This window comes from Hevea brasiliensis, unplaced genomic scaffold (assembly GCF_030052815.1).
Source record: "Hevea brasiliensis isolate MT/VB/25A 57/8 unplaced genomic scaffold, ASM3005281v1 Scaf658, whole genome shotgun sequence".
NCBI classification, from domain to species: domain Eukaryota; kingdom Viridiplantae; phylum Streptophyta; class Magnoliopsida; order Malpighiales; family Euphorbiaceae; genus Hevea; species Hevea brasiliensis.
The window spans coordinates 11,255-24,503 of record NW_026615204.1 but is presented as its reverse complement, the minus strand read 5'-3'; the positions used below and the strand labels follow the sequence as shown (position 1 = coordinate 24,503).

Here is a 13,249-nt window from a genome sequence, read left to right as displayed (position 1 = left end):
GATAAGATATACATGATCAATAAAATATATATGATTATAGGGATTGACCCAATCCCTAACTTAATAGGGATACATATCTCTATTCTAACAATTACTAATCATTGTTCTCCTAAAATAGCCTGGAAATTAAGCAGATACTTTGATTTCATGCAAAGGTGCAAGATTACATAAGGCATCTCATTGGCTCATTGCATCACTTATAGAGGAGTAAAATCTATATAGTCATGATAAAATCTTACAGCCACAAAACCCATAAGAATATTCCACAGAAATGCATATTAATTACATACATCAAAATTAAAATGGAGGATTTTTTTTTTCAACTTTATACACAATCATAATAAAGATAGGATTTAAATTTTAGTACATCAATACCTACAAAATTTTTTAGCAAACTTTTACCTTTACACGCTCAAAATGCTCCTCTTGTTGCCGCACCCGTTTTGCTTCATCTTCCTGCTTCCTCCTCTCTAACTGTTCACACCCCACAACCAAAAAGAAGAAAGAAAAATCGAAGTGCTGATATTATTAGAGACTCCGCTCGTAAAAGTTGACGATGGCGTAAAAAAGTTTACGATGGATATGGTAAAAAGCAAGTTTAGGGCAGTAGACCTGAAATTTCCTTTGTTCTTCTGCTTTACGACGGGCTTCCTCGGCCAATGCCATCTGACGAGCCACTTCCTGTCTCTGCCGGTTCTGCTGCTCCTCACGCTCAGCTGCTTCACGATGAACTTTTGCAGCATCGAGTAAATGCTTACAATACTCAACATGGGTGTTGATTTTCTTCTCATCAAACCCATGAAAGTGAAGGTTGGAAGAAGCAGATAACTGACTGAATAAACGAACAGCATTTTCCAGCTCATCAACTGTTGAGCGCACCTGTAATATTACAAAAATAAATATACCAAGAAATCATGTCAAACACTTGCTTCTAGTCTGATTAGGTTGCAAATAATTTGAGCTTTCACAAAGATACATTAATAATAATCAAGCAGTAATAAGGCTTTACTTGCTGGTAAGGACAAATTTGATTTCATTTGTTATGATCAAGAGCAAATGAACAAAAATGGCAATGTAAAAGAGGCAACATAATAAAGCCTTATTCCGATTACAAGCATTCTATTTCATGATGTTTGGCTTAGTCTTAATGGTTTCCAGACAAACTAAGCCCAACAGTCTTCAAGGTCATCAGATTAGTCCTAAATTGGTTTGGCACGGTAAATAGTAATACAGCTTTGTCTTGTGAATCAGGTTCATATAGAAGACCTTCTGATGTAGAACCAAGAACGCTCAAAAGGAGAAAAGACAAAAACTCTCAAATTTGATTAATTCCCCATTGTCAATAATAATCAGCTCCCTAAGAAAATACTAAATCAATCTACCTAGGAATATCAAACAACACTAACTAGGAAATTCTAAGCAATAGAATTCCTAAATAATTAAAATAATACTTCCTAATTAAATTTCCTAAATAATAGAAACTTATGCTTCCTAATTGTACTAGAAAATCTGAATTAAATATCTTAATTTTACAATGAAAAATTAAATCAATATAATTCATAAATTTTGTTTCCTTGACTGAATCACCTTCATTTTGACCTTGCAGCACATCACCTTGAATTATTGCGATCTCCTCACTAATGCCATAATTAATCTTCAACAGTCCTGATCAAAATCAGAATTCACCAAGCCCTTCCACAAATTGCACTTCCCTCTTCCACTCATCCATTTCGACAAATGTTTTTATTCCATACTTTCTAGACACTTTCTCATACAACTTGATTCAATGCAAGAAACAGCCCATCTTGCTGCAATAACAGTTCCTTAATTTTGATACAGGCAAGCAAAATAGCTTCCCATCTCAACAAAAATCTGGCTATGAGTATATCAGCAATTTCCCCATTCTCACATTCATCAAAAAAGACTAAAACGTTCACCTTCTTGGTTATAACCAAGACTGCATCTCACTATCCCTATACTTAACATGATAATAATATTGACCAGCAGTGATACTGTTTTGACATACAGTGCTTAGGCACCATGTTTTGAATACTTAACACCCGTATCAAGATAGAAGAAAAGGTTAAAGTTATTCTCCTGTAAGTAATAAGGGACCTGGGAGCCACAAACAGAAAACAAAAACAATTCACAAAAATCATAACCTCGTCTACTGTTCTCTTCGTCTTTTGTAGTGTAGATGCTGAGAATTTTTGCATTGCAACTCCTGCATCAAACCTTAGTATGTAATTTGAAGGTGCCAAGTGGATAGCTCTTAGTAAAGTTTTCTTGCAGTCCTGCCACTGTTCAGCTTCATAATGTGTACGGGCCAAATAGAGGAGAATTTGAGAGTCTGTATTATAATAGAACTTGCGCAGACAATTTTGATACTGCAACAAAAGGAGTGCCATCAACACATGTATGCAGTAAAAAAGAAAGAATGTTTATCACGTGCATACACGAACATACATAACTGCATAAGTGGAATAACATGAGATTAACTCACCATCTTCACAGCTAATGCAAAATTGCCTTGAGCAAAATAAACATGTGCCAAATTTATCCACACATCTGGCATCTGGACAAAAATGCTTCCACTTGCAGCCTCCTGGACCTACATCATTAAAAAAATGGACAAAAGATCCAACAGAAAAGGAACGGCGGGGACTGGGGAATAGAAGCTAAAAATTTATATAATCCAAAATGTATAAAACTACTTGAATAACCTGTGTAAAAAGATCTTTTGATACATCAAAATGTCCTTTTTCTGCCAAGACTACTCCAGCACCATTGGCAGCATACAAATTAGCTGTATGCTGAACTAGGACCTATAATGCCAAAGATTATAGATGCACTATAAGGATGAAGTTGCACTAACAAAAAATATGGCGCTAAAAACAGAAAGACAGACAACTTGTAATTTCCATGTGTTCCAAGATTATATACAATTAAGTCAACCTCTGCTCCTTGTCATACTGCCCAACCACTTAGTAAGATACTTATGGCACCACAACGGCATTTGCATTTCAGACTTAAACAATGACAATGATTATATTATCTTTCAAAAGAAAAAGATAGAAGGAAAAGGAGGAAAACCATGTTATGGAAAGTCAATCATTATATTATTTCTGTGTATATTTTGTATTCTGTATTCCTATTTAGGATTTCTTATTTAGGATTTCTTCCTAATTAGTATAACACAATTATAGGAATCAATTGTATATAAATACCCATGTACAGATTAATTGATATCAATGAGAATCATCTCTTTCTACATGGTATCAGAGCAGGCCATCTAGGGTGACTATTTGTTCTCACCACCCAGCTCAGGAGAGACCTTGGCCGCCGACCGCCGCTTCGACCGATCAACATTGCCAGCGCCTCAATTCCTCATTCCACCACCGTGTGCTGTTGCTCGATCCAAAGACACCATTAAAGGGCTTCGAGGTTTGGCTCTCGATCCTATTTTGGTATTTACTTGATTTGTGATTTTGGATTATTTTGTTGCTGTCAAGACTTTGGATTAGCTGCCGTTAGTTTTCTTTGTCTCAACAAATGGCATAATAAGAATGTTATTTCGATGTGATTCCGATGATGACTAAGATCACGGAACACAAACTTAATGGTTCGAATTACTGGAGTGGAGTAAGATCATAGGGTCTATTTGCTTAGCATTGATAAGGAAGATCACCTTACTAAAGATCCACCTACTGATGATACACAACAAACTTGGCTAAGGGAGGATGCTCGGTTGTTTTTGCAGCTTCGGAACTCGATTCACAGTGAGGTAATTAGTTTAATTAATCACTGTGAATTTGTTAAGGAATTGATGGATTACTTAGATTTTCTCAGATTCTCGTAAAGGGAATATCTCCGTATTTATGATGTTTGTAAGGCATTCTACCGTCTTGAGAAAGAGAATAAGTCTCTCACGGCTTATTTTATGGATTTTAAACGTATATGAGGAACTTAATGTATTGTTGCCTTTTAGTTCGATGTGAAAGTTCACAGCCCAACGGAGCAATCGCTGTTATGAGTTTTCTTGTGCCTTCCTTCGAGTATGAGATCGCTAAATCTCGATTCTTTCCAGCCTGAGATTTCTTGCATGAAACATTTACACGGGTCCTTCGCACAGAGAGTACCCAATCTTCACACACAAGAGTGTTTTATTAGCCGTAATCCAAATGGACAACATGTGGTAATAGAAGAGGAAGTAGAGGAGGAATTACAGCAAATGTAGCACCGTGGAATGGAGAGGCTAGTTCTAATCAGGACTCAAGAGGAGTCATTTGTTATTATTGTCATGAGCCTGGCCATACAAAATATAATTGTCCGCAACTTCAGAGGAAAAATCAGCGATCACATATGGCAAATATGGTAACAGAGGATTCTACAGTATCTTCTTCTGAGAAAACTGTTTTGGTATCTGCAGAGGATTTTGCACAGTTTTCCCAGTATCAGGCATCTCTAAAGCCTACCAGTTCCCCTATCACTGGATCGCTGAGTCAGGTAAATCCACTACATGCCTTGTGTCTTCCTCATCCAAATGGGTTATTGATTCTAGTGCAACAGATCACATGACAGTAATTCTAGTCTTCTATCCGCTACCTAATCCCACTTCCTCTAGTTACTTTAGCCGATGGTTCTACTTCTTGTGTCATGGGTTCAAATCGCGAACTGACTTCACAATTTCTTTGTCATCCGCTTTGTGTCTACTAAATTTCTCTTTTAATCTACTGCTAGTAAACTTACTCGCATCTTAAATTGTTCTATTTCCTTTTTTCTCGATCATTGTTTATTTCGTGATCTTACGACGGCGCATTATTAGTATAGGACGTGAGTCAGGTGGTATCTACACTCTTGAAAATCATGTACCGCGGTCGCTTGTTTGATCCAGATCGCAACACCTCTTGAAGCTCATTGTAGATTGGGTCATCCTTCTTTGTCTACCATGAAGAAGTTGTGTCCTCGCCACTTTTATCGACTAGAATGTGAGTCGTGTCGCTTGCAAAACATCATCGCTTGCCTTTTGTGTCTAGAGTCAATAAACGCTTCATCCCTTTTGAGTTAGTTCATTCGATGTTTGGGGTCCTTGTTACATTTCTAAAACTGGATTTCGTTATTTTGTTACTTTTGTTGATGATTACTCGTGTTACTTGGTTATATTTAATGAAGAATCGCTCGAGTTGTTTTCATCTTTTGTGCCTTTTGTAATGAAATCAAAACTCAATTTAATATTTCGCGCATATTAAGAAGTGACAATGCTAAAGAATATTTTTCAGCACAATTTCACTTTATATGACACAAAATGGCATTCTTCATCATCTTCCCGTGTGGATACCCCATCCCAAAATGGCGTGGCGAAAGAAAAAATCGCATCTTCTTGAGGTAACTCGTGCTCTTCTTTTCAGATGAAAGTTCCTAAACACTGGGCGGATGCGCTTTCTACGTGATGTTTTTTGATCAATCGTATGCCGTCTTCTGTCATTAATCGGGATATTCCTTATAGAGCTAAGTTCCCTACAAAATATTTGTTACGACTTGAACCCCGTATTTTTGTTGTACTTGTTTTGTACGTGATGTTCGTCCGCAGTTACTAAATTGGATCCAAAGTCTCTCAAATGTGTCTTCCTTGGGTACTCCTGATTCAAAAAGGGTACCGCTGCTTTCTCTCCTACTCTTAATCGTTATCTTGTTTCGCAGATGTCACATTTTTGAGTCCACTCCATTTTTTCTCAATCATCCGTGTATGAGAGTCGGGGAGGAGGATGATATCTTAATATATACCGTCCAACCAATGTCTAGTCCTCTCTCACACTGCTTTTCTTCTGCCTCTAGACCTACTCGGCCTCCCGTTGTTCATGTTTATTCCAGAGATTGAGATTACCGACTCGCATCCTCCACCACTACTTCTGGGGAGATCCTATACCTCATACTGATCATGATTCTGATCTAGATTTACCCATTGCTCTTCGTACAGGTAAACGTTCATGTACTTACCCTATCTCTTCTTTTCTTTCTTATAATCAATTGTCTTCTTGTTCTCGATGTTTTGTTACTTCTTTAGACTGCTCCTATCCCTAATATCATTGGTGAGGCACCTGCCTCATCCTCGCTAGTGTGCCGCTATAAAAGAGGAAATGGAGGCTTTAGATGCTAATGGTACATGGGAACTGTTTTGCCCACCGGTAAGAAAGCTATTGGTTGCAAATGGGTATTTAGAAAGGTAAATCCCGATGGTTCTGTGGCTAGGTTAAAAGCACGCCTTGTAGCAAAAGGATATGCTCTGACATATGGAGTTGATTATTCGACACTTTTTCTCCGTAGCTAAACTTACTGCTCGCTTGTTTATCTCTTTAGCACTACATATGATTGGCCCTCGCACCAATTGGATATCAAGAATGCTTTCCTTCATGGTGATCTTCGTGAGGAGGTGTATATGGAGCAACCACCGGGTTTGTTGCTCAGTGGGGAGTTGGGTAAGCTTGTAGGCTTTAAGTCTCTTTATGGCTTGAAACAAAGTCCTAGGGCCTGGTTTGGGAGATTCGAAGCAAAGACAGAATTTGGTATGCAAAAGAGTAAGTGTGATCACTCAAGATTTTATAAGCAACTGAGGTCTGGTCTAATTCTCCCGGTAGTCTATGTGGATGACATTATCATCACCGGGAGTGACTCTGCAGTATTTCATCTCTTAAAACCTTCCTCCAAACCCAGCTGCACCAAAGACTTGGGATTATTAAAGTATTTTTGGGTATTGAAGTTATGAGAAGTAAGAAGGGTATTTTCTTGTCTCAAAGAAAATATGTCATCGATCTATTGACAGAGACAGAAAATTAGGTGCTAAGCCTTGTAGTGCACCAATGACTCCAAATTTACAAATGTTAGCAGGGATAGTGAGTTGTTTGAAGATCCAGAGAGACACAGAGATTGGTAAGAAAATTGAACTACCTGATTTTAATCATCTTACATGATTAAAAACATTTGGCAAGCTTATGTGTTATGCCATGTGTCACCATCTCATGGTGCCACGTGTCACAATCGCAAAATGACCAAAATGCCTCGTGTCTTAATTTTGAGTTCTTAACCCAAAATAATTATTTTCTTCTTCTAATTAATTTATATCAAATATAAATTAATTAATTAATCTCTATTAATTAATTTCTTCATTAATTAAATTCATATTTAAACACTTTAAATATAAATTTAACTTATATTATACATCCAATAATCTAGATTTGGTTTCAAGTCATGCTAGGACTTTGCAATTTAATTGCAAACCAAACTATTTAATTAATCAATTAAACTCTTTTTAATTAATTAATTAAATCATATTTAAATAGGTGATAACTTGTGTATGTGTGTGACTTACTAGGCTCATCACTAATTGGCAATGAGACATGATATCAACTCTTAATATCATCGAACTCTTCTTACCATAAATGATTTCTAAATCATTTTATGAACCTCATGTACCATGGTTAACACTCAGCATAGCATGCCATGGCCACCCAATTAGTAATAAGGTTTACCTTAAATGAACCTATAATCATATGTTACCATGCACTAGAATCTCTCTGCTATAAAATCCCAACTCAAGCCGGAGTCATGGTTTATGTCAAACTCCATTTGCTATGAATATTATGTTCTCTTTAATTCCAGCTTCTTGATTAAAAGATTTTCTCATCGTAAACTCTTTCTCAATAAATCTATCTGTCTCTGCCAGAACTTGAAACATCAAGAACAATTAAATGAACATAGGATTTTATCTCTATTTACTTAGAGGAACAGATTCCATCTTGATCAACACCTACCTCCATATATAACTAGTAGGAGCCAACACATGCCCATATACCCATACATAGCATAAGTATGAAAGCAGATCAAACTCAAACTACCTATATACAAGATAATCTGCTATCTCGTGTCTAAAGATTATATGCAATCGATATGATTTATGACAAAACATCGACAAGAGTAAACTCCATGTGCTTGTCATAAGTGTCACTGGTTCGGCCTACTTATCATTTATAAGTGCCTATCATGTTTGTTATATGGCATGAGACTCACCATTCCATCTTATTTATCTCTCATATAAATAACTTGGGAACAAACATGAATACAATCTTTCTGGATAAGTCATGTCCTTATTATGAAGTATCCTCGATTGTGAACCTATTTATGATACTTTGTGATAGAAATATTGTCACTCATATTCTTAATAACTTAAGAATAATATTTCTAACAAAATATCAATGGACCTTTTCTATTACACATAAATATATTATGTAAACGGAAAAGTGGAAATGCCTTTTATTAATAAAAATATGTACAAGATACATACTAAATGATATGCTCTAGGGAATACTACTAACATTCTCCCACTAGCACTAGAGCCATTCATTACAATATCTTAGACCTATCTTCTCAAGATGTCGGTCTAATCGAGTCCGTGACATAGGCTTAGTGAATGGATCACCGGATTTTTCACCGATGTTATTTTTCTCGCATGGCTATATCGCTTGCCCAACTATATCTCCGATAATGTGGTAGTGCCTTTCTATGTGTTTGATTTTGGGTGAGACCTAGTTCCTTAGCTCAGATGATCGCTTCCATTGTTGTCACAAAGGTAGTGGAACCGCGACTCAATGGAAGGAACTACCGTAAGTTCTCACACTAACTTCTTTATCCAAATAGCCTTCCTTTGCAAGATTCGATGCAAAGAATATACTCACTCAGAGTGGAATCGCAATGTGCTCGCTTGGAACTCTTCCAACCGATCGCACTCCATTACAAATGAACACATATCCAGAGGTAGACTTTCTATCATCGATATCCGATTGGAAATCGTAATCAAGTGATAACCATCCAATTGCAAGTCTCCACTTCCATAAATCAAGAATAAATCCTTAGTTCTTCTCAAGTACTTAAGGATATTCTTGATAGCTATCCAAAGGTTCCAAACTCGATTGGATTGATACCGCTAGTCAAACTAATAAAGATATGCGATATCCTACTAGTACACAACATTGCATACATTAAACTTCCAATAGCCAAGCATATGGAATCCTCGCCATCTTATCTCTTTCTTCAGGTGTCTTTGGAGACATCTCTTTAGAAAGATGGATACCATGTCTCACTGGTAATAATCCTCTCTTGGAATCAAGCATGTTAAACCTCTTTAACACCTTTTCCAAGTATAGACTTTGGGATAAACTAATTATTCTTTTCGCCTATCTCTATAGATGCTAATCCCAAGAATATAGGTTGCCTCCCTAAGTCTTTCATGGAGAATGTATTTGACAACCATACCTTTATAGTGCCAACATACCCGTGTCATTACCCATCAACAAGATGTCATCCACATATAAGACAAGGAAAGTGATAGCACTGCCACTAACCTTCTTATATACACATGGCTCATCCTCATTTTTGATAAAACCAAAGGATTTAATGGCTTCATCAAACGGATGTTCCAACTCCTCAAGCTTGTTTCAACCCATAAATGGATCGCTTAGCTTGCATACCTTGGAACCATCTTGGGATTCAAATCCCTTAGGTTGTTCCATGAAAATGTTTTCTTCAATGTATCCATTGAGAAAAGTCGCTTTGACATCCATCCGCCAAATCTCATAATCATAGTATGCACTATTGCTAATAAAATCCTAATTGATTTAAGCATGGCAACAAAGTAGAAAGTCTCTCATAGTCTATTCCTTGCCTTTGGCGAAACCCTTCGCTACTAGCCTTGCCTTATAGGTCTCTACCTTTCCATCGTAACCAATTTTCTTCTTGAAAACCCATTTGTTCCTATAGGTACAATACCTTCTGTGTGGGTCAACAAGATCCCAAACTTGATTCTTATACATGGAATCAATCTTGATTTCATAGCATCAATCCATTTTGAAGAGTCTATATCCGATATAGCTTCTTCATAGGTAAGTGGATCATCTCCATGATCTACTTCTTCATGAGTAGACAACTCTTGTTCTTCTTCATGAAGAAAACCATATCTCACCGTGGGTGAGATACCTCGGTTGTTCTACGAGGAACACCAGAGATGTTTCATCAATGGGTATAGGTTGACTAGATGGATCTATATCCATCCGATTCTGGTTGGTCGTAATTCTCCAATTCTAACTCTATTTGCCTTCCTTTGCCTCCTTCTTGAACAAACCGTTGTTCAAGAAATGTGGCATCTCTACTTATCACAACCTTTGTGAAGTAGGCAAATAAAATAATATCCAAAACTATCTTTGATATCCAACAAATCGACCTTTTTCCGATCCGGTCTCCAATTTATCGTTGTTCAGCCTTTTGATATAAGTCGACAACCCCAAATCTTAACATGCTTAAGACTTGGTTTTCCATGCCATATCTCATAAGGTGTGGAAGAAACTGATTTTGATGGAATCCTATTCAATATACAAAGTCGATTCTAATGCAAATCCTCAAAAGAAGATTGGCATATCAAGATAGCTCATCATACTACGCATCATATCCAATAGGGTACGATTTCTCCTTTCAGATACACCATTCACCGTATGCTCCCGGAGGAGTCACCGAGAAACAATGCCATGCTCTCTCAAGTATTCATCAAATTCAAGACTAAATATTCACCTCCACGATCCGATCAAGAGCTTTAATATTCTTTCCCGCTTGATTTTCTACTCAGATTTAAATTCTTTGAACTTTTCAAAAGATTCATGTTTGTATTTCATCAAATACAAATACCCAAACCTTGATTTATCATCAAGAAAGGTAATAAAATAATGAAAGCCCCTCTAGCCATTTCTTTAAATGGACCACATACATCACTATGTATTAGCTCCAAAATATTTTCACTTCTTAGCCCTGTCCAACAAAGGGTGATCTAGTCATTTTGCCTCAAGGCAAGATTCACAAGTTGGAGTAGGCTCAGAGCCCAATGAGGATAGAATCCCCATTTTCTCCAATTTGCAATCCTATCTTCTCGCAACATGACATAACCTTAAGTGCCAAATATATTTTGAACTTGAGTTGGTTTTCACCATGGCATTGCATTCATTTAGATTGCTATACTCGCCGTTGGAAACACTTTCATCGCAATGGAAACACTTTCCTATTGGCAAGTGGAAACACTTTCCTTTGCCTTTGTCACTTTGGTCTTCCTTTCTGCTTAGCTATTTTCTTGGAAGGACCAGAATCAAGTTTCTTTTTCTTATTGCCCTTCTTCTTGTTGGACTTTCCAAATAAGAAGATGCAACCAAAGCTACCTCTTTTCCTTTATTGCCCGGCATATTCTTTTGGGCAATAACCAGATGTTGAGTAAACCAGCTAAGGTGCATTCCTATTTAGTCATATGGAAATTTGTCACAAAATTTCCAAAAGACTCAGAAGGGATCAAGGATCAAATCCGCTTGTAGTTGGAAATCCATGTTGAAGTCAAGATGTTCCAACCGCCAATCACCGAATCATCTTGTGGACATGATCCCCAACATTCTGCCCCTCGACATCCTCATACTAATAGCCGCCTAGATATCTCATACCTAGCATTCTCGCTGTGCTCACCATACAACTCTTGTAGGTGAAGGAGGATCTCACTGCACTGCATGTTCTCATGTTGCTTCAGAATCTCATTACTCATGGAAGCAAGCATGTAACACTTAGCTCTCATATCATGCTCCTTCCACTTGTCCAAAGTTTCATGTTCCTCTTGTGTGGCCTCCGGAGGTAAGGGACCAGAACATTTGAATCTAGAACATATCCTATATGTTCAAGGTTCAGACAAGTTTCAAATTTCTTAGCCAATCGCATAGATTAGGTCCTCACAACCTATTGTGATCAAGTATGCTTGCAAGGATATTGATGGTGGTGGTTGTTTTGTGCTCATTTTTATCGTAAAATTAATCGCAGAAAATAACCAGATTAATTAGTAAATGTATCATGTAATTAACCAAAATGATTATGGTCTTTAATCAAATTGGTCCTCCCACTAACTTAGCTTAATCCTACACTTCCAAAGTAGAAAACGGAAATCCTAGTTGGATGGATTTCTAGTGGGTGATTGAATTCTTATAATTCTATTGATCATCCTCGTGTACATCCATTATTGGAATTACAATAAACTATAAGTGAGCAACTCTTGCCCATCACATCTCATGTGAGGTTCAACTTTTACCTAGCCCCTAATGCTCAAAATCTCGTGTACATCCATTATTGACTTATCTTGCATTAGTTAAGTTGATCCCATTGAGCCAAGAATTATGCAAATAATTTTAATGTCCTCAGTACATCCAATATTGGCCACTAAACCATTTACATATTTACAACATTCATGCTTAACAATTATTCTTAAGAAAATCTCTTAAATAAATTGCATCTTATGCAACTATTTAAAATTTCTTAAAATAATTGCCCCAATGGAGGGCCTATGTTATAATTACTTTAATTATAGCATTTCCAACTTAATCATTTGTTTGGAAGATATTATGGTCATTCTATTTACTATTAAGGTCTCACTTTGCACATTATCCATTTATCATGCATATATCATATATTTGCATACAGTACCATACATCTCATGCCTTCATGGATAAGCAATAAATATGGTATGATCATTGACTTTCTAAGGGATTCAATTCTGAGCCACCTAGAATTGAATCAGGCATTCCTAGGTGCATTTCATTCATTCATTTTACAACATTAGAAGAAGGAGTACATAATCAAGACTTGATCTTGAATTCTCCCACCGGTCCCACCAATGCTCTTGACTCTCCTTGAACTTCTTGCAATCCAATATTACATAGTAATCCTTGCATACCAAGGCGAATTTACAAGAACTTAAATAAATGAAATTACAACCCAAAAATTATTACAAACTTAATAATACATGCCCAAAATAAATTAAAATAAATTAATTAATTTACAATCCCAAAGAAACATAAAAGAAATAAATCCAATCACATTGGTCTTTTATAGTCCATGATCATCCATCATGCATATCACTATTTAACAATTAAATAAAACATACATACTTAAATTAAATTGAATATCTCATATTCAACTTAAAAATCCAGATTTGAATATGATTCAAATAAATTAAAAATTCAGATTTGAATCTCATTCAAACAAATTTAAAAATTCAGATTTGAATCACATTCAAACAACTTAAAAAATTCAGATTTGAATCACATTCAAACATTTTTTAAAAAATCAGATTTGAATCACATTCAAACATTTTTTAAAAATCAGATCTGAATTTTATTCAATCAAT

At 36.3% G+C, this 13,249-nt stretch overlaps 1 protein-coding gene across 1 annotated transcript; it reads right to left on the bottom strand.

The window, feature by feature from the left end:
* Positions 1-349: 349 nt before the first annotated feature.
* Positions 350-3,030, bottom strand: LOC110655416 (protein CTR9 homolog). Its single transcript, XM_058142675.1, has 5 exons — positions 2,724-3,030; positions 2,504-2,611; positions 2,163-2,387; positions 613-879; positions 350-474 (listed from the first exon to the last, which is right to left on the bottom strand). Exons 2-5 carry the CDS (start codon positions 2,573-2,575, stop codon positions 388-390), a joined length of 651 nt encoding a protein of 216 aa, XP_057998658.1. The 5' UTR covers positions 2,576-2,611; positions 2,724-3,030; the 3' UTR covers positions 350-387.
* Between the last annotated feature and the right edge of the window lie 10,219 nt (positions 3,031-13,249).